Genomic DNA, 22500 nt, shown 5'->3' on the forward strand with positions numbered 1-22500 from the left:
TACATCGTCATACAAATTTATAATTTATTAGTTTGGTTCGTCTCATGTGAAGATCGACGTTTGTCCCGGAGACGATCTTAAGACGTTCTATCCGTCTGCTTCAGACGAGCCAAACTCATTCAGTTAATGAACTTTTTATTAACTTAACTCACAAAGTTTGGTTCGTCCCATGAAAAATTCAACTTTTGTTTGGCCTAGTCCTTAGTTTACAGGGTTAATGGTGTTGGATGGCCTTAAACTAAATACAAACTTTCTCATTTCTTTCTGGCGCATACAGTAAATCAGCGGATTTACAAAAGAGTTTAACATGCTAAGCGTGCGGACCACGATAACAAGAATTTCCATTTGTTTGTCAGAACTAAAGAGAGGGACTTGATTTCGCTTTCGAAATACTGTGGTCAAGAGCTGATATATGCTCATTGGTAGAAAACACAAGATGATTGTGCCTACCACAAGTACAGTTGTCTTCAGTGCTTTGTTTTCTTTAACAAATCTTTCAATTTCCGCTTGTGGAAGCTGTTGTTTTTTGATTCTTTTTCGGTGACGAAGAGTTTCACGATACAAAATAATGTACGCTATTACAATAAAAATGACACTAAAATACATCGTAAAAAAATTCAAAATTTTCATTATATCTTTTAAAATGGCCTTTTTTGCGTAACGTAATGCTCCAGTCGTAAAAGAAAAGGACCAAATTGCAAGAACCGATACCTTAAAGTTTCGCTTTCTAACTATGTACGAGTAATGGTTTGTATATTTAATTGCTACCAACCTCTCGCAAGTTAATAAAATCAAGTGAAGTGATGAACTAATATTAAGAACGCGTAAAAAATAGTTGTGAATCTCTTTGACTGCGTCTACTGCAGTAATGTCACGGGCGTTTTTAAGAACATAAAAGGTTTTCCAAATAACGAACGATGGTTGAGCCAAGAGACCAGTTAATAGATCAGTTACCGCTAAACAGGAAAGCAGGATGTTTGTGTTGTTCTGTAGGCTTGGTTGCTTCCTTACCGCTATGATGACCAACACGTTTAGCAAAACTGTGAAGGGACAAGCGATACTGTTGATAATCAGTATGGTACCAACGGTGAAACTAAAGTCAAGGGGTTGAACGCGTCCTCCTGTTTCGTTTACCATGGTAGCATTTTGTTAAATCTTGTCTTGTTTGTGAAGCTAAAATTGGGGAGGAATGCCATGTCATTTCATGAGTGAAATCCTTGCGCAGGCAACTGCCCTCTGATCTGCCTTTTATTTGGAGGACAAATTAACCAATGATTGATCATGAGGTTCTCAGTTCTGATTGCTTTTGATTCTGACCCACTTCCTCAATTTGATCCAGTCTTGGTTCCGAGTACATTTTCCTCCACTTTCGGTTTCTTAGTCAAAAAAAGGTTATTCATGTATCAATTAGTGTTAAACGCAGTTTAAAAGCTCTAATTATATTTTTATCTATTGTTGTCATTAGTAAATGGTCCCTTGCATGCAGTCAAATATTTTAATTAAACATAAGGAGTGATTGTTGATAAAAATTTGTTTAAGAAAGTTAATTGGGCGCTAACCTTGAGCAATCCGATTTTTTAATTTCTGAACAAGAAATCGTTTTGAGGAAGAAAAGATATTATAATATTCTCTGGAAACTCCATGTTCGGGGAAATCCTTCTAGATAGTTCTTTCAAACAAATCAGTAGATAGCAATTTTCGCGCGTGTTGATTGGCTCCCGTAACTCAGAATATCCTTAAGGCTAGTCACTGTTTTGGGACAGGAGTCATTATGGCGTCCCGTTTCGCGACAGTTTCGGCAGACGACATTATAACCACAAATAAAGCTGGGGTACCAACAATTATGGTAATTTTACTTCATTACAATTTCTTTTCACGCAGTTAGCCAAAACTATTCGTCAAAAACAAGAAACTATAAAACAAATTTGTGTAATGAAAGCTGTGAAGAGGCGAAGATTTAGGATTCCTCGACGATTATATTTCATACCCAGAAATTATAAAACGACGGAATTTGGCTAAATGTCGGTGTTTTTTTAGGATAGGCCTGTAAATAATTATTTTCTTATTGAATTAGCGGCAAAATCATAAAAATTCACTTAAAGAACTGTCAATTAAACTCAGTCTTATTTACAAAAAGTCAAATCGAACTATTTTATCCAACGGATTTGGTAATTATTAAAAACAACTATCCCCTTGAAGATCATTGCATAGATATATACCTCGACTTTGCGTCATGAGGGTTACTTAGTTTTATATGTTATTGCCCGATATTGTTTGATCTCAAAGAAGGCAATCACTTCAAACTAAAACAGCTTTTATTTTATTGTTTTGAGCCGAAAGGAAATCCAAAACTTTTTGTCAAATTTATCTGTTTACACCCCTTTTCTTGATGGAAGCAATTCCGTTTTCAAAATCAGGTACCGTAAAGCTGTATCCAGCGACGATACCCCGGCGAAAACCAGGTTAGGAGGTCAACTCTTTTGTAACCCAAACTAATTACAATCGATTTATAGCCTTTTGCTGATTATTTAAATGCAACATTTTAAAGCACAAGCGCCATTCAATAATTGTCCAACCTCATTACATCAATTAGCAATTGCTCTTTCCTGACTTATTATTTTTATAACTGTTTGCAAGTGTATTGTTTCTAATACATAATAAAGGAATATGTCCCTTTTAACTCTTTCCATTACCTAAAACCATAAAGAACGAAACCAACTATTAAGTCGGCGTCTCTCATCAATAATATTCAGCTGTTTCATGGCATTGTCTTGTCAGCAAAAAGCAATATAGTCGCCACTTCACTGGTTTCCGTGATGAATCAGTACAAATGTTTTGCACCGCAAATTTTCCCACTCCAGTAAAAAAAATCCATTAGCCAGCTATTGTTCAATGTGGAGAAAGAAGTTCGTTTGAAAGCATTGTTTTAAAGACGAAGGCAAAAAGAACTAAATAAAGGTTGCTCAGTCTCTTTGAACTTTAGTAACAGATCAACAGTAGCTCAATTTGGTGACTGCCCATTATTTGTTGGACTCTAGCCGGCTTTGTTCACACAATACCGGGTGGCGTTTGCACCAGCAGGAAACATGGTATCGGATAGGCCCTCTGGCGCCGCCCCGATCTCTAAAGTGGAGTCAGTCCATATCGGATAGGTGTTCATACTATACTTGATAGCTTTTCGTGTCGGCTTTTGCGCTTCATTGATTCACATTCTCCTGACCAGAAGTTCACCTTAATGCGTTACCTAGCGAGAAATTGTTTATTGTTGGACTGTAAGTTCCGATCATTCCTGATTTTTTACTAAATTGCGGCAGAATAAATAGCTCTAAAAATTACAAAGAATAGTTCCTCGTTGTGTCTACACAGAATCAACTGACCTTTCAAATCGGTGTTTGAAAGTACAGACTGTGAAAACTTTAATATATATATTACACTTGCCAAAAACAATCATTTCAGCATCAGTTCATAGGGTAAACAGCGTGGAATGGTGATCTAAATACAAACTTTCTTATTTCTTTTTGGCGAATACAGTAAATGACTGGATTTGCAAGAGAGTTTAACATGCCAAGCGTGCGAACCACGATAGTAAGAATTGGTTTCTGCTCGTCAGAACTAAAAAGAAGGACTTGATTTGGCTTTCGAAATACTGTTGTCAAGAGCTGATATATGGTCATTGGTAGAAAACACAAGACGATAGCACCTACCACAAGTACAGTTGTCTTCAGTGCTTTGTTTTCTTTAACGAATCGTTCAATTTCCGCTTGTGGAAGCTGTTGTTTTGTGATTCTCTTTCGGTGACGAAGAGTTTCACGATACAAAATAATGTAAACTATTAAAATAAAAATAACACTAAAATACATCGTAAAAAAATGCAAAATTTTCGTTGTATATTTTGAAATGTCATTTTCTACGTAACGTAATACTCCAGTCGTAAACGAAAAGGACCAAATTGCAAGAACCGATACCTTAAAGTTTCGCTTTCTGACTATGTACAAATAATGATTTGTATATTTCATCGCTATCAACCTCTCGCAAGTTATTAACATCAAGTGGAGTGATGAACTAACGGTAACAACACGTAAAAAAAGATTGTGAACTTCTTTGACTGCAGTGATGTTGACGTTTTTAAGAAGATAAAAAGCTTTCCAAGTAACGAACGATGGTTGCACTATGAGACCAGTCAACAGATCAGTTACTGCTAAACAGGCAAGCAGGATGTTTGTGTTGCTCTGTAGGTTTGGTCGCTTCTTTACCGCCATAATGACCAACACGTTTAACACAACGGTGAAGGGACAGGCGATGCCGTTGATAATTATGGTGCCCACAGTGAAAAAAAGCTGTAGTTGAACGCTTCCCGCTGCTGTCTCGTTTTCCATGACTTCCATGGTGGCATTTTGCAAAATCTTGTTGGTCGTGTTTGTTGAACTAAAATTAGAGAGGGTGGCCATGCTATTTGAAATGAACTCCTTGCGCAAGCAACTGTCTTTGTGGTCTGTCTTTTATTTGAAGCTTAAACCAATGATTTTTATTGAGGTTCTTCTAATTGCTTTTACTTGACTACCTCTTCACATTGATCCGGTCTCCGAGGGTTCGGTACAATTTCCTCCACTTCAGTTTTTCTTAGTTTTTCCACTCGACTGAAATATTTTTCCTCTGTCAAAAGTACAAAAAGCAATTTAAAGGCTATAATATTCAATATGTTTTTTTGTTGTTGTCATTAGTAAATCACCCAATGCAACAAAAAAAATTTAATGATGATGGCATAAGGAGAAATAATTTTTAGTAAAAGGTGTTAACACTGAAAACTTTTCATGAGAAATTCTGATCAAGCTTTAAAAACGTGTCAAAGAAAAAGATATTTTTAACAATCAGTGTAATCTTTCTATTTTGTTCTTTTTTATACTTACCAATTTTCACGTGTTTTTATTAGCTCCCGTAACTCGGAATAGTCACGGTTTTGGGACGGGAGTCAATCGCGTCCCGTTTCGTGAAAGTTTCGGAAGATGACATTTTAGCGACAAATGAAGCAGTTGTACCACAGAAAGCGACAAAATTCAGCTTGTCGGTGTTTACTGGCGCAGAAAGAATGCACTTGGAAAATCCCTGAAACACTGTACTGTCTATTAAAATGTAAACAAATCTCTTAGAGTCAACTTTTATTTAGATCCGATAGCCAGTTGCTTGTGGAAGCATTTAACAAGAACAATTACACTTAAAAACGTTACTCAACGTTTCGGTGAATCACACATCATTATTAAGAGTGGTTTAAAGAGCTGAAGTTTGAATAGATTAGATTGTATTCGTGCATGCTTCACTGTTATGTAGATTAATATTTCTTAATAGAAATGCTTAGCGCGAATTGAATCCGATTGAACATTCAATGATGGTTTGGGTTCTTGTATAAATAGCATCTCGTAGACAAGGCATTCGAATTTGTTTCTGCAACTCCCGGAGGATAATTTGCTTCCTGCTGCGCCTCGGGAAACATTGAGATTCTTCGGGAAACAAAATGAATTGTTTCCCTCGAGATCATTCATTAAGTGTTTAATATCTTACAGCTTCTAAATATATCATTGACATAGATTAAAAAGCGAGTGGTCCAAGAACAGAGCCTTGTGGTACACCTCTTTTAATTGTTAAGCAATCTGAACTAGTCGATTTGAATTCAACAATTTTTTTTCTTCCTGATCAGTAGTTTACTCCAAATCCATGATGCACTAGCTCATATGACAATATATTTTGATCGACCGTGTCAAATGCCTTGGAAAGGTCCAGGAAAAGCCGCACTGTATGTGAAACATGATAGGCTGGCAAACCATGTTAGGAGATCCACATTTTTAGAACCTAAATTAATTGATTTATAGCCGGAGCTATTATTGTTTGACTGTTTATTTTAATGCAGTATTTCCATGCACAAGCACCACGCAATAATTGTTCAACCTCATTAGATCAGTCAGCAATTAGTGATTTTAAATAGCTTTTTAAGTAGGGGAACATCCTTTTTCTTGATAACCCTTTCCATTCATTTCCATCAGCTTAAGACCAAAAGGAAGTAAGCCAACTATTTACCAAATCACCAAATTTTAATCAGCTTTTTCATTAAATTGTCTAAATTGCAGTAGACGGCTGTCCTTAGTCGCCACTACACTAGTTCCGTCATGATGAATGCATACAAATGTTTTTCATCACAAATTTTTCCCACTCCAGCAAAAATTAAACTCCATTAGTCAGCTATTCTTCAATTTGAAGAAAGCAGTTTAAAGCATTGTTTAAAATTTGATAAAGCATTTTGTAAAATCTTGTTCGTCTTGTTTGTTAAGCTAAAATTGGGGAGGACCGCCATGTAATTTCGTGAAATGAAATCCTTGTTCAAGCAACTGTCATCTGATTTGTCTTTTATTTGGAGGACAAACCAATGATCGTGAGGCTTTTCTGATTGCTTTTGATTACCCACCTTTTCAAATTTTATCCGGTCTTGGTTCCGAGTACATTTTCCTCCACTTCAGGTTTCTTAGTCAAAAAAGGTTATTCATGTATCAATTAGTATTAAATGCAGTTTAAAAGCTCTAATTTTATTTTTGTCTATCGTTGTCACAGTAAATCACCCCTTTAATACATGCAGTCAAATATTTTAAGTAAACATAAGGAGTGATTGTTAATAGAAATTTGAAAAGTTTACCGGGCGCTAACCTTGAGCAATCCGATATCTTAATTTCTTATCAAGTAGAAAAATCGTTTTGAGGAAAGAAAATATTAAATATTATAATATTGTCTGGAAACTCTATTTGCTGGTTAATGCTTCTATATAGTTCTTTATTAAAAACTGAATCATTGGATAATGCAATTCTAGAGCTCAGGTCGGCTCGGTCATCCTGGGATATGAGCCATTATTATTCATTCAAAATATTTACTTACTTTTGGGCCGGCAGGAAACATGGTACCGGATAGGGCTTCTGGTGCCGCCCCGATCTCTAAAGTGGAGTCAGTCCATATCGGATACGTGTTCATACTATACTTATAGCTTTTCGTGTCGGCTTTTGCGCTCATGATTCGCATCCTAAAAAAAGAAGTTCACCTTAATACGTTACCTAGCGAGAAATTGTTTATTGTTGGACTGTAAGTTCCAATCATTCCTGATTTTTTAATAAATTGCGGCAGAATAAATAGTTCTAAGAATTACAAAAAATAGTTCCTCGTTGTGTCTACACAGAATCAATTGGTTTTTTAAATCGGTGTTTGAAAGTATATTTTGCCCCTCGCTACTTTACATCATCAAGCGGTTTTGCTAAATTACCGTGAAAATGGTATCAAAAGCAGCTGAACGCAGCCTAATCAAATTCTTCTTTCTCGAAATTGCCCAGAGCAATCCCCGTCTTTTTTCTTACACAGTTTTAAATGGAATCAAACCACAATTTTGAGATGAAACTGCTTTCTATTTCTCATCATTTTCTTAAGATGTTAGCTAATTAGGGCATGGCCATTCACTGTTTTTATGACCTATTAAAACTTTGTTTCAAAATATTTCCAAAATGTTCTCATAGAAATTGTTCAAACTTTGCTATAATCGAGGCAGCGAAGCGAGGTACAAGCTCCATTAAGCGATTTCCGAAAAAAAGCCCTCCTGGTATAGAGAAATATAGCCTCCCACACAGGCGTTTTTAGGGGAGCTCGTCTTTCATCCCTGAAAACGTCTGCGTGGGAGGCTACGAGAAATACAAAGGAAAGTATTTTTGTTTTTTACAAATTTTCATCTTTATACAATACCTGACAGTTTTCATCATTATTATTTTATATACCTTAATCCACTAAAGATGAAAGACGAGAACCAAATTGAGAAGACCGATGCCTTAATATTTCGCCTTGTGCCTATTTACGAATAATGGTTTCATTTGTATATTTAATCGCTATGAAACTCTCGCAAGTTACTAAGTAAACATTTAATGGAGTGATAAAATAATAATCAGAATACGTAACAAATAGTTGTGAACTTCTTTGACTGCAGTAAAGTTGACGTTTTTAAGAACATAAAAAAACGAACAAAGGTTGCACTATGAGACCAGTCAACAGATCAGTTATCGCTAAACGATAAGCAGGATGTTTGTGTTGCTCTGTAGGCTTGGTCGCCTCTTTACCACAAAGATGACCATCAAGTTTAACAGAACGGTGAAGGGATAAGCGAGGCGGATGATAATAAACGTATAATAATGTGGTCAACGGTGAAATTAAAGTTGAGTTGAACGCTTTGCGTCTCGTTTTCCAAAGCAGAATTCAAGATCTTCCTTTGGCTATGTTTGCTGAATTTAGATTAGAATGGTTGGTCGTGCAGAAAACTCCTGAAGCAGCTGTCGAGTCTTTGAATCACTCTTAATGACGAAAATAAACCAATGAATCTTGCTTTTTCTTTCTTTTGAAGAACAGCCACTCGGGCAAGATCTCAGTTTGATATGATCCTATGTCGTAATGGAGAATTTTCAAGGTCAGTTTTTCCTAGTAAACAAATCATGCGTTTTTAACTATTGCTGCCGTAGGTACATCTAATTTTCAAGTATTCTGTCCTGAAATTGAGAAAATGTCATACAAAGTTGAGTAATAAAGTTTGACCAGGAAATTTTTGAATTGTTTCGTCCGTCGTCTTTTTCTCGACCAGAGCTGGTCACTATGTAAACACTTATGGTAGTTTTGGTCCTTGCACAGTTCATACACTTAATTTATGTATTTTTTATCCGATTTTAAGGAAAACAGTCTTAGCAAATTCAAAATACCGGGCCTCTCTAAGTGATATTAATCAACTTCTCGGCCAGTGGTCCCGCAAATTCACGACTTTTCAGTTTATTGATTCTTGCAGTCCCGTTTTCCTGTGGTCAAAAAAAATCTATTCCAGATATGTTTTCAGTAAATCAATTATTTGAACGCCTGCTTCCGCAGTCCTGCAGTGCTGTAGTCGATGAATCATATAATCTATTTAAGTCGGTAAGTAAAAGACTCAAAAAATACACATGTAGAACATGTAGAATTGGAAATTCGTCTGGGGACACCCATTACAACCGAACCAGTAAAGTTTCCCAAACGGTCTTCTCTAGAGGCCTGTTTGATTCATTTGGGGCTGCTGCCTGTATTACTAAGAGTATCAGTGCTTATGTCTTAGGGGAACTTTTGTCGTCTCGAAAGTTTATGTGACTTCAGTCGTCTCATCCGAAACTGTTAGCTAGCTACCGGCTGATGGGTCCGGTCGAAAGTTCGACGGCATGAAGTAGCCATACTTTCGTTAGCGGATTTTAGGCTATGAGACCTTCGCAATATCTTGGTAATAAAATGTGAAAAAAATTCCAAAAATCGTACATAAGATGGCGGAAAAACTCCGAATATCTTTGACTAATGGAACTGTTATCCAAGACTTTTTTGCCTTTTTCTTTTGCCTTGCTCCTTCGAACAGTTTTTTTTTTTTTCACAGAAAAAAAAATCGTTGCGTGCCGTTGATTAGTATATTTGAATCTTGACGATTCGAAGAAGGAGTTATCCTGCCCCCGTAGTTTAATTTCGTGTGACAAATAAAAAAGAAATGTTTGCCAAAACCTTTTTAGTTCAATTTATGGCAGAGAATAAAGAAGACATAACACTGTAGCTGAAAAGATGCGATATATTGCGTTTGTTACGGCAGAGGCGCATTGACAAGTGTTAGAGGGTGGTAACCCTATTGCTAGGGATCATGGGAAGGGGCTTGAGAGAGACACGTTCTGTCATGGCGTTGAGTTGAGTTACTGTCTTGTTACTGTTAGAGCTCTCACCGAAACATGGTACCAGGAGTGTGAACAAACGCTGATCATTCTGCTGCTATCGATCTGCTATCGATCTGACTTTCTGTGATCTTGTTTGTCTGTGAGTGTGGAATCTCGTCGATCGCTCAAACATACCGCCTGGATCTTCGCGCCAAAAACCACGAGTTAAACATGTCGGAAGAAGGAGCCGAAGCTGCGGCCCCAGCTCAAGATCAAAATCAAGGTTTCTTTACTGGTAATATCATGAACTTCGAGCGACCCAAGTTCGATTCCCGCCGGGAGAATCGGCTAGAAGCATTGAAAGCCTTCAAAAAGAAATGTGGTTACATCTTCAAAGGAAGTCGTGTGAATATTTCGAATGAAAGAAAATGTATTCTGGTTCAAGATTGGCTTGGCCCTGAAGGTCAAAAGATATACAACAGCCTGGACTGGTTTGAAGGTGAGGATGTAAACGACTATGATCTGATGTGGACTAAGTTGGAGCGAGCGGTAAGTCCAGAATGTAACGAGATTGTTGCTTCTAAGAAATTTAAAGAACGAGTGCAAAAACCTGGAGAGACAATAACTGCATTTGTCACTGATCTGCTGCTGTTAGTGAAAGACTGTAATTATGTAGACGAAGATAGACAAGTGAGAGATCAGTTTGTTTATGGTGTCTCTGATGAAGAACTAAAGAAAAGATTGCTAGAAAAAGGAAACACTCTCACGAGAGTTGAAGCTATTACAATTGGCAAGGCTTATGAAAGTACAAAGATTGAAGTCCAAGAGTGCAGTGCAAACCGAACTCCTGCAAAAGAGAGTATAAAAGCTGTTTCTAAAGGTAAGCCCAAGAAAGTCCTCATGTGTAATTACTGTGCAAACAAGAAGGGAGCTCATAGCTTTTCAGACAAGAAACTCTGCCCCGCCTGGGGAGCAGTCTGCAGAAAATGCAAGGCCAAAAACCACTTTCAAGACTCAAAGGAGTGTAAACGCTTACAAAAACGAAAACAGGAGAAACACTCAGATCCAAAACAATCAAAATCAACCTCAAAACCGTTTGTACTGAGAGTAGAAGAAGATGGTGAGGATCACTATTATGAAGTTCTTGACAAAATCTGTGTGCTTAATCAAAACTGTGATCACAAGAAAGCTTTTGCAAACCTACTGCTGTCGAAGAAAAGAATTCCTGTTAGCTTTCAGATAGACTCTGGTTCAACATGTAGCATTCTCCCTGTGAATGTGTATAAAGACATCAGTGGAGATTATGATCTCACTGACCTTAACACTGTAGTCAAGCCTGTTCTGTCTCTCTATGATGAAGAAACCAAAATTCAGACCCTGGGAACGAGAAAAGTCTTTGTGCTAAATCCTGCAACTAGTGAAGAAAGGATAATTCAGTTTAGAATTGTTGACAGAGACCTAACACCTCTGATCGGTCTAAATGACTCTGAAACACTCAAACTCATTGAGCTCTTAAGAGAGAATATTGCTGTAGTAGCCCCAGCCAACCCAAGTGTCCCTGTAACTGCCAGTGAAGTGACAGCACCACTCACCTTGGAGACCATTCTGATTAACTACCCTCAAGTCTTTGATGACAATGTAGGAAAGTTTGAGGGCGAACTACATCTTCACACAAGTAATGATGTCACTCCTCACAAAACAGCTCCTAGAGAAATCCCTCTCTCTGTGAGGAACAACTTTATTGCTGAAGTAAAAGACCTCCAACAGCAAGGTATAATTGAGAAAGTGACTGAGCCTACCGAATGGGTAAGTGCTCCTACAATTGTAAACAAACCTTCTGCTAAGAATGGAATTAGACTCTGCATAGACAGCAGACCACTGAACACGGCACTCAAACGATCTGAGTACCCAATCCCAACTGTTGATCATCTGCTTACAGACATTCATGCTAAAGTATTCTCTCTAGCTGATATCAAGACTGCTTTTTGGCATGTACCATTAGATGCAGAAAGCTCCTTGCTGACAACCTTCAATACCCCTCTTGGACGGATGAAATGGAAAAGAATGCCTTTTGGCATCAGTGTAGCACCTGAAGAATGTCAAAGAAGAATTGATGAGAACCTAGAAGGATTAGAAGGTGTGAAAGCCATAGCTGATGACATATTGATCTGGGGCGATGGAGAAAACATTGAAGAAGCAACAGCTAGCCATGACAAGAGATTGCTTGCCTTGTTGGAGCGATGCCATCAGAAGAATATTAAACTTAATAAGGAGAAGTTCCGGCTGAGGAAGACTGAGTTGTTCTACATGGGTGTGGTCCTTACAGACAAAGGAGTTAAACCTGACCCCAAGAAACAAGAGTGTATTCAGTCAATGCCTGCCCCAACAAACAAAGATGAAGTCAGAAGACTACTTGGTGTTGTTACCTACCTCTCAAGGTTTTCAGAAGACATGTCAACCAAGTCAGAACCGATACGAGCTCTGCTGAAGAACAACACTGCGTTTATCTGGGAAGAAAATGAACAGAAAGCTTTTGATGAAATTAAGACCCTCATTCTGAATGCACCACTGCTAAGATACTTCAATGTGGCCGAGCAAGTTGAAATCCAAGTGGACGCATCACCAAGTGGTTTAGGAGCCTGCCTCATGCAAGGCGGCCAACCTATAGAATATGCATCGAGAGCATTAACAGACACTGAAAAACGTTACAGCCAAATCGAGAAAGAGATGCTTAGTATTGTATTTGGGCTCACTAGATTTCATACCTACACTTATGGTAGGAAGGTGACAGTCTATAACGACCACAAACCCCTTGCTGCCGTATTGAAGAAACCTGTTGAAGATAACCCTGTTAGACTTCAGCGAATGCTATGTAGAATCATGGGATATGATGTCGAATTCAAGTATGTAAAAGGCAAAGACCTCTTTATTGTTGATGCCCTGAGCAGATCTCAACCGACTAACCAGTACCGAAGCAAGATTGAACACGAGATTGAAACGGCAAAACTTGTTCATGAAGAACAAAGCTTAACAAGCAACTTCGCTGAAATTGCAGAAGCCACTGCAAAGGACGCTGTCTTACAGTCTGTCATCGACCACATATTACTGGGCTGGAAACCAAGCAAACGAAACGTTCCTGTTGAAATCTTACCTTATTGGAACATTAAGGATGAACTGTCCTTTAACGATGGAATCGTTTACAGGAGTGATCGCATCGTAGTCCCAGCAACACTCCGAAAGACTCTGATTATTAAATTACACCAAGCACATATGGGCACTGGGTCAACCCTTAGGCGTGCTAGAACTTCATTATGGTGGCTGGGAATGAACAATCAGTTGAAACAGTTCATTGCCTCATGTGAAGTCTACAATTCTTTCCAGACTAAGAACCAAAAAGAAACACTAATCAGTCATGAAATTCCTAACAGACCCTGGTCAAAAGTTGGATCTGATATTTTTGAATGGAACAAAGAACACTGTCTTGTTCTAGTTGACTATTACTGTGGCTGGATTGAATTTGACTTGATGAAAAACCAAACTGCATGTGAAACCATTAATCTAATGCAAAAACAATTTGCGAAATGGGGAATTCATGCATAACAATTCATGCATAACAATGTCGGTCAGACACGGATTTTTGCTCTCCGCAATTTGTCTTGTATACTCCGCAACTTGCCGTCCTAATGTGTTCGAACTCAACGAGCAGTTTACTAAAGGTAATATCTCTAAATTGGCAGTCACCAAAATTGATTTAAATGGTTATAAAAGAGACGTTTGGACGTTTCAAGTCCAAGATTGGAAAGATTTCGTAATGGAGTTCCGTATTTGCATACGAGAGTGGAAGATCGTCCCAAGAGTACTCCGCAATGAAGAGCTCTTGGAATTAACGCCTGCAGTCAATGGGTCTTTATTCAAGAGTGCGTGGAATTTTTGCCGTGCTAGTGATTCTAGACGACTAGAGCGTATCCAGGAAAGAGCACTTAGGGCTATATATTGTGATAAACATTCGTCCTATGGTCAATTACTATCTATGGCTGGGATATCTACTCTACACAACCGGCGACTACAGGACATAGCTATTCTCATGTATAAAGTTAAAAACAACATGTGCCCAGCATACATTAGCACTCTCTTTGAACAGCCTGCAATTAAGTATGAACTGCGCAATCATGACTTCACTATACCCAGATTCAACACAGTCTCCTTTGGAAAGCACTCGCTCAGGTATATGGGCCCAAGGGTTTGGAGTTCTGTTCCTAGTAATGTGAAAAAAGCTTCCACGTTGTCCTCCTTCAAATATAACATCAGAAAAGTGGATCTTAGCATGCTATTAGATGACAATAACTGCTCTAACTGCTCTCTTTGCACTTCTTAATCTTTTATTTCTTTTTTTTTTTTTATTTATAAGTAATGGATACATTTGTACATATTGTATATAGTTCTCTCGAATTTCTCACTTGCTTATACTGTACATAGTTTTTCTTAATTTTTAATTAATTTATTAATTGATTTATTTTTTAAAATTTATTTTAGTGTCCCCACTTAGTGGTTATATACCGCTATTACAGTTTGACACTTTAATAAAGGTATCATCATCATCATCAATTCCTGATGAGATCGTCACGGACTGTGGTAAGAACTACGACTCAGTCGAGTTCTCGCAATTCTGCCAACGAAAGAAGATTAAACATACCAAATCTTCACCATATCACCACCAAAGTAATGGAAAAGCTGAATCTGCTGTGAAGATTGTCAAAACTTTGCTGAGGCAAGCTGAGAAAACAAAATTGAGTCCGTACGAAGCATTACTTGACCAAGACAACACGCCTACTGCTGGCATGACGACATCTCCCGCACAAAGATTCCTAAACCGTCGAACAAGAACTGAAGTACCTATGAAAGCGACATTACTGACACCTGAGATTGCAGAAACAGTGTTAGCAGAGAAAACTAAGAAACACCAGAAATCTCAAGCCTATTATGACCGCACTGCTAAAGACTTAAATGAATTAAAGCCTGGCGATACCGTTAGAGTCAAGCCTGAAGGTCTGTTGAAAGGACAGGAGTGGAAAAAAGGAACTGTCTCACAGAACTGTGGATACCGTTCATACGATGTTAATGTGGATGGTAAACTGCTCAGGAGAAACCGTGTATATCTTAAGGAAGATCAGCAAGTCAAAGTTACGGAACCCTCCTCGAAATCTGCAGAACAGAAACCAACAGCCGAAGACCTACCTGTAGTTGTTGTTGAAAAGAATGGAAAAAAAGTCAAACCACTAAAAGACACTGCAAAGGCTGCAGAACCTGCTAAATGCACTAAGATGGACCTTATTACTGTTAAACGTACTCGTTCGGGACGCTTAGTGAAAATGCCGCAAAGATAATCTAGTTAAACGTAAAATTGTAAATTTTACTGGGGGGAAGGTGTTAGAGGGTGGTAACCCTATTGCTAGGCATCATGGGAAGGGGCTTGAGAGAGACACGTTCTGTCATGGCGTTGAGTTGAGTTACTGTCTTGTTACTGTTAGAGCTCTCACCGAAACAACAAGGATCAATTGATCTCGGGGGTAGAAGCGGAATCATTTGAATCTTGATATTCATGATTCCTGTCGTTTTTGCCTCAATGATTCATGATTCCTACAAGCATTTTCCTCCAGATGCATGATTCACGAAGACTTCTGATCATCACCTATTGATTTAATGATTTTTCCAGGGGCAACGTGACGGTAGTCTCGTTTTGTATTCTTTGGTGTTCAAACTTCTGCTTCATTCAGACTTGGTATCATCATTCGTTTTGTCTTGGCATGGATTTTTTTGTAACTGAACATTAAGCACAAGGTTATTCGAAGAAACAAGCGGACTGTCAGCTCTGAATGCACGAATTATATCGGGGGTCCCGGGGCATGTTCCCCCGGAAAAAAATTTGAAAATTGGACCCTCGGAAACGCCATATCCTGCATTCCCTAGATCGAACGCAATTAATTCTTACGCGTATTCTGTTGAGCTTTTCTCAGAGTCTCGTTTTTCATGATTCGCGCGCCGAAATACAAAGATTCATGATTTCCAAGTTTTTAAAACAAAGATTCATGATTCTTACATGCTTTGTAACTATGGTTCATGATTCATGATTCCGCTTCCACCCCCGAAATTGATCCGTTTCCAGGGGCGATTTTTTGCGCGTGTAGACCAGCGGTGATTTCATGACGACTCTTTGCGCGAGAGCTAACAATTGTAACAAAGACAGATCCAGGAAGATAAGTGCGTTCATTACACAAGCCTATGGAAATCGCTGCATAAAGATTACAAAAATTGTGACAAAATTGCCAAACTTATAAATGGCGCCTTGCCGCTAGGTGAACCGCTAAAACTTTTCTTTAATTAAAGCAAAGCAGCAAAAGTTGCGAGAAATCCCTCCTCACAGAGAGCCATTTAACTTTGGCCCGCAGGGCAGAGACTATTTACTCGACATACATTGACTTTGTTCGCTGAGTAATGGATCTCTTGTGGGAAATGGGTCTGTTCTGTTCTTAAAACAGAAAGGAGTTTATCGGTCTTTACTGAACAGTTATTGAGTTCATTTGGGTGCGAGGAGAAGCAAATGAAATCTTTTTTTTTTTTTTTTCATTTTTTAGGCCATCCCCTTTTTTTTCGTTTAGCGTCGAATGCATTTCCTGATATTGGATCGGTCGGTAGGATTGAAAAAAAAAAACTAAAAAAAGTCACAAGAAGTCTCGGAATAGGAGGCCCTGATAACCCAGGATGACGTTAAAAGTTAACATTCACATATTTGGATTAACAAAATGCATAATATATTGTAAAAAATGTTCCTGTTTTTTGTCTGTGCTGTTACTATGCTCATTATTTAGATTAAAAGAATTATTTCAAGAGAAAAAATGGTTTAACTACCTCGTTACTTTTTTTTTGAAAATGCCAAAAATTTGGGTCGGTCGGACGACGCTAAATGGAGAAAAAAAAAGAGGATAGCCTTATCAGTTTTCGTTCAAGTTGTCCCGTCCGTTTTGCTAATATTGTAAAAACGGAGTTTTTTCATGACGGCATATATTTTTTCCTATAACCAATTTTAAACTGATGAACCGTGAGGAGTCGGCTATTCGTGACCTCATGATCAGTTTTTGACGTCGTTTCTTCAGAAAGAAAAGCTTGTGGTTAAAGGTCAACCCCCGGGCTACTCAGTATGCGAAAGTAGCGTCCTGTGCTTATATAGCTCTAGGAGCCTGTGATGGCCTAAACTGATTGATGATGATAAGTAAACAAGCGATAACCGAACACAGGTGATCAGGAGTAGAACCAGATTACATTACCCCTAAAACGTACTTTCACTCATCCCTTATCCCTTAAATTATTTGTCCAGTTATCCCTCAGGTATCCCTAAAAACCCCAACAGGCCCCGCTTGAGCCCGCGGTCGGTTTTCATGGCACAAAAATACCTTAAGTACATGCGCATTGTCATCAAAACAAAATGGTGGATGTCAAGGAACTTTGTGGAGATGGGTACAGATTAGCTATTCAAGCGGTAGATTTAGACAAGATCGGCAGCGGAGATGCCGCAGCATTTTTCTACATTGAAGCTGCGGAAGCTCTTTTAAAAGCATTGTCGTATGATCCCAGTTTGGACGTGAAGGACAAGGCTTCGCAGTACATTAGGAGAGCGGAAGAACTTCGAGCATTGGAACAACAACAAGGTATTAATCAACAGGAAGTTAATTACGCTTACCTTTGTAGGAGCTTCAAGAGAACTCAGTTATTTGAAAGTTACCAAGTTTAAAACTCTCAAATCAAATCAGATCTCGCTATCTTGTGTCCAGTTGTATGATTTTTAACATAAAAAATTGAAGTTCACAATTTATTAGGAAGTGTTTCTGGCAATCAATCAATCAGTCAATAAATCAATTTATTTGCCCTTTTTTACATACAATAATTACACAGTCTTATAATTAAAATATACTTGGGCAGGAACTCTCAGGAAACCCTGTAGGGCTTTTCTAGGAGAGCCCCTGGACAAGTTTTATACAAGTTTAATTTTAATTTAAAATTACATGTCTTTGTTGTAGATTACCAATCTTGGGCATTTTTAAAAAGCCTTTATGTTTACAGCCCCAAAAGAAAGTATTGCATCATTTACTGCTAGTCTTTCTCAGGTGTTGAGGTCATGTGATCATGCATTACCTTTTGTATCACAATTATCAACTATGATTGGTACATTTTGTGCCGTATTGCTTCCTGGAGTTGCATGTACACCAACTCTCCCAAATTATCCACGAGACTCCAGGATATGGCACCAATCTCCTGGTCTCCCATATGGGTCCCCAATGTCCCAGTTAAAATCCAATTTTGAGCTTTAGTTTGGAATTAAGCCAATTCACCCCCCCCCCCCCCCCCCCTTTTCACTCATAGTATGATTTCTGGGGTATTCTTGCACCTAATTTTGTAACTGACAAAATCATTTTGTCAAAGCAAGTTTTGTTCGTCTGTACTTTATGTACATGTAGGACTTCATTATTGTACTATCCTAAGCCACAAACATGCTATAATTTGGGTACTTGGTCAATTTGTGTAACTTATCAAGTGGGGGCAGAGGATGCAGCTGTAGGTCATTGATAGTTTTTGCACAGGCAGCCCAAGCGCACTATGTGTGGGTTCAGGCTTCAGAGGTCATTTAGTCGGAATATACTAGAATTATTAGTGTATTATCTGATGCTAAATAAACACAAAAATCTAAAAGATATGAAGTCTTCTTGTTTGTCTATCTGTACTAGTAGCCTTTAAGATAACGAAAATCAATATTTCTTGCATTATTACATGTGATTCGGGCCCTTAATGTTCGAATTTTGTCACATGTATTCGAACCTACAACGTGAAGAAAAAAAATCATGATCACGCGAAATATTGATTTAAAAAGTTCCCTTACCTTTAGTTCATAGCCACTCTGTGTCCTACGGCCGGTTTAAACGCCGTTTAGTCGACTTTCTCTCCATCGAGTAGTGTTCAAGGTAAGGGAACTTTTTAAATCAATATTTCGCGTGATCATGATTTTTTTTTTCTTCGCGTTGTAGATTCGAATACATGTAATAAACTTCGAACAATAAGGGCCCGAATCACATGTAATAATGCAAGAAATATCGACCTTCGTTATCTTAAAGGCTACTAGTACAGATAGACAAACAAGAAGACTTCATATCTTTAAGACTTTTTGCATTTATTTGGCATCAGATAATACACTAATAATTCTAGTATATTCCGACTAAATGACCTCTGAAGCCCGAACCCACACAACATAGTGCGCTTGGGCTGCCTGTGGTTTTTGGAGGGTGCTTAAAGAGAGAGTCTCCAGGTTTTAAATCTCCAGAAGTTGACATCTCTGCAAATGGTGAGGTTGTCTCAGCAATCACATGGTATACCATTCTGCTGTTGAGTTTCCTAAACATGGCCTTACATTCTATGGATGTCACTAAGAGCCAGCTGCTGGCTAATTTTACTAGCTGAAAAGAGTCCACCACAAGCTTAAATTACTCTGGAAAACAAAAACATGGGGTAAATTTGTTAGTGCAGTGGAGCAAAAAGCCAGCTTGACTAACAAAAAAAGGCTTGCTTAGCTTTAAATCCCTGATGTGCACCATGAATGTCACTTCCACTAGGTCCCTGTTGATTGGAGTAATAATAACAGCCTTCATAAATTAGTTTTATCACTTTTCAAAGTGGGTGTTAGAGACCTTAAGATACACTGTTTCTGTTTACAGGTACGGGAAAATTACCCGTACCTGTAGCCTTTAATACAAGGTAGATGGCTTCTTACCCTGGACAATGCATGGCTAGGCTACTGGGTAGAATGATAATGCCATTATCACATCTCGGCAATCATCATTTCCTTTTATATGACTACATGGCAAACGTGTTCGGCTATCCATACAGTCATGTACCCGTAGAGAGTCTAAACAGTGTATCTTAAGGTCCCTAACAGCCAGTCTGGTAAATGTGCTCAGCAACAGCAGAGATCTAAGAAATGGTCAGTTGTAATACTATGTCTGTCATGTGGTCTTTACATGTAAGTCTAAAAATTCTGGATTTTTGCCGTTTGAATCAAATAATGGTAGTAACAGCAAATTTTATTATTTTGCAGATTCATCAGGTGTACCTACTTTCAAATCTTCCCAACAGGCAAGCTATTGATCTTTTTCCCCCAAAATAGTTATTATAATTATATTTCATCTATAGGTCAATTGTTCTAGAATATAATAGGTCATTTCCAATTTTTAAATTGCAATTTTTATTTTTATAACTACAGAAAGGTGTGGAAAGAGCAGAATTTCTGTTGAAGCAAGCACTACATGAAGATGAGAGAGGGAGACCAAATGATGCATTGCCTCTGTATACTGATGCTGCTGAACTCTGCATTGGAACAGTGAGTTGCAGTCAAATTAGATAGGGCCAAGGAGGTGGGGAAGGAGGAGGGGGATGGGATGAGGTATGATGTAAAATCCTAAATAAATTTGTAGGAGGGATATAGATGCTCTCTGTAACATTATATTTGCCTCACCTTAACAGAACGTTAATATTATTATTTTATTTATTTATGGTATTAGCTTCGCCTATTGCTGAACAATGAATAATAAATGCTTAATAGGCGGGGGTGCCACAACAGCGGTGAGCCAATTACATTGGTTCCAGAGCTTAAAAGACATGTACGAAACAGTAAAACTTTGTGTGACAATTAACAAAAAACAACGGAGACGGACAGACACGTTAGGTGAAACGTTACATAACGGACAGATGGTTTTCCATAATCGACGGTTCTCTGGGTCGTAGTTACGTTCTAAGGCATCCATGTACAGTGTAGTACTTGCACATGATGGATTTGTACTATGTGTCCCAGGCTGTTGAGGTGTTAACAGGCATCTGATCATAGAACCTTTATCATATACAGAGAACCACGTACTATTCAGATTGCTGAACGCTCTCTAACTTGTGATTGAAACTTTGCAGAGCAGTGGTCTCCCTGATGATGATAAATTAAAGAAAAAGCTTCAGCTTCTTGCTAAACAGGCAATAGAGAGGTAGGTCATACAATCCAGGTAGAAGTAGAAAAATAAAACAAACATACATCTTGTATTTGACAGTGTATGATGTAATGATATACACTGTAGTCATAAGGGGATAAATAGGAATTCCATTCTTGGATCTGTTCAGTTATGGATTATGAAGTCAAAGACTGTGATAAGCTGTACAGTCTGTTTGTACATGATGTTATTATTTTTTAATTCCTGATTTTGCAAAGATTAAACTGTAATTAAACATTCATACAACAAAATCAATAGTCTGTTTTTAATTTGTACTCTAGTGTGGGTGTTTCTTTCTTAAATAGGAAGAAACACCATATAATGAATACTAGATAGCAACTTTGATTGTTCAAGGATTAAAAAATACTTTTTTGTCTGGTTCCCTTATTTTAATGTACTAATAACTCGTGTAACATGGTGACTTGTGGTTGTTTAAATGTTGTGATTTTTAGCATCAATTCCTCTTTAACTGAAACCTAACTGGGCAGATAATTAGATGTGAAATCAGCTATATTCATGGTGACATGTGGTTTATTTGGGTCTTTAGCAGCATGCAAAGAAAGTCATGTCTGTTAGCCCAGGGCTAGTGGATTTTGCTATCAGGCTAGTGATTTTTGTTCTTAACTTGCTTGATGGGCAAGCGCTCTTTTTTTGGGAAATTCAAATTACAGAAGGATTGTAATCAATCCTGCAAATCAAAAAGGGTTTTGGGGCTAAATGAAATGACTTGTGGGCTGGTACATGCTAGCTACAGCTTGCCCAAATGGCAGGCTGTTAAACTGTCTTTCTTTGCACCCGCTTTAGAACAAAATTACCAAATAGATCGAAGCAATTTTCTGTGTTACTACTTGATTTTATGGTCATCACATTTTTTTACCCCTCTTCATCACTATTTTGAATTCATTTTTCAGCCCAATTTTTCAACTTGTATTTCTGTAAAAAATAACAATTTGTATTATTGTTTTTGAATCTCAGAGCAGAAGCAATAAAGGGAATCTTAAACATCAGACAAAGCAATGCAGCAACACCAGGATCATCTTCAGTTATTCAAAGTGTTCAAGGCCTCTCCCTCAGTTCTAATGGTGAATCAACACCTGGGAGTAGCACAGGGGAGAAACGACCTCACCTCACTGCTAAGGAACTGGAGGTTTTAAAGTACGAATGTTTAAATTGAGTGATATACGAATTGCCAATGAAGCAATGAATAATTGCATTTTCAACTTGTGAAACAAAAACATTTTTTTTTACATTATAATGTGTGCACCAGTTCCAAAAATTATGCATACCCCCCCCCCTTATGGAAGGGATTTTTCTTTAGACCCCCCCCCCCCAACCCCTCTGGAAATTCCAGTCATGCTTCATACATTTACTTAAATTTTGGGCCTTTGAGAACCCCCTACCCCTAGGAATTTCCTATCCCTTCTGTGGGGGGAGTATGGATATTTTCTGGAACCACACAATGTAAAGAAGTTCATCACAGTAAAAAATGCAACTTACACACTGTAGGCAGTTGCGAAACGAAAGCCTGAAAACATCCAGACTTGGATTCCGACTTGGATGGGTTTAGCAGGCTACATTGTAACTGGAAGCTGGTAATCAATAATAGTTAGAGCACTGCACCAGTACCGCAAAGGTCAGGGTTGGAATCCAGGCAAATCTGAATTTTTCAGGCTTTCTCTTTGCAACTTTCTGTCAAAGTGCATCATTAA

General features: G+C 38.1%; 2 protein-coding genes across 2 annotated transcripts in view; one reads left to right on the forward strand and one right to left on the reverse strand.

The window, feature by feature from the left end:
* Positions 1 to 3458: 3458 nt before the first annotated feature.
* LOC140932468 (melanocortin receptor 5-like) lies at positions 3459 to 4385 on the reverse strand. Its single transcript, XM_073382077.1, has one exon. The coding sequence runs from the start codon at positions 4383 to 4385 to the stop codon at positions 3459 to 3461; it is 927 nt and encodes a 308-aa protein (XP_073238178.1).
* A 12808-nt stretch (positions 4386 to 17193) lies between these two features.
* The window catches only part of LOC140931391 (calpain-7-like), a 20503-nt gene continuing 15196 nt past the window's right edge, over positions 17194 to 22500 (forward strand). Inside the window, exons 1-5 of the mRNA XM_073381203.1 lie at positions 17194 to 17419; positions 19855 to 19892; positions 20020 to 20136; positions 20718 to 20788; positions 21767 to 21946. Of these exons, the coding sequence (XP_073237304.1) occupies positions 17197 to 17419; positions 19855 to 19892; positions 20020 to 20136; positions 20718 to 20788; positions 21767 to 21946 (629 nt within the window). The 5' untranslated portion in view covers positions 17194 to 17196. The remainder of the gene's footprint in view (positions 17420 to 19854; positions 19893 to 20019; positions 20137 to 20717; positions 20789 to 21766; positions 21947 to 22500) is intronic.

Source organism: Porites lutea, chromosome 3 (genome assembly GCF_958299795.1).
Source record: "Porites lutea chromosome 3, jaPorLute2.1, whole genome shotgun sequence".
Taxonomy (NCBI): domain Eukaryota; kingdom Metazoa; phylum Cnidaria; class Anthozoa; order Scleractinia; family Poritidae; genus Porites; species Porites lutea.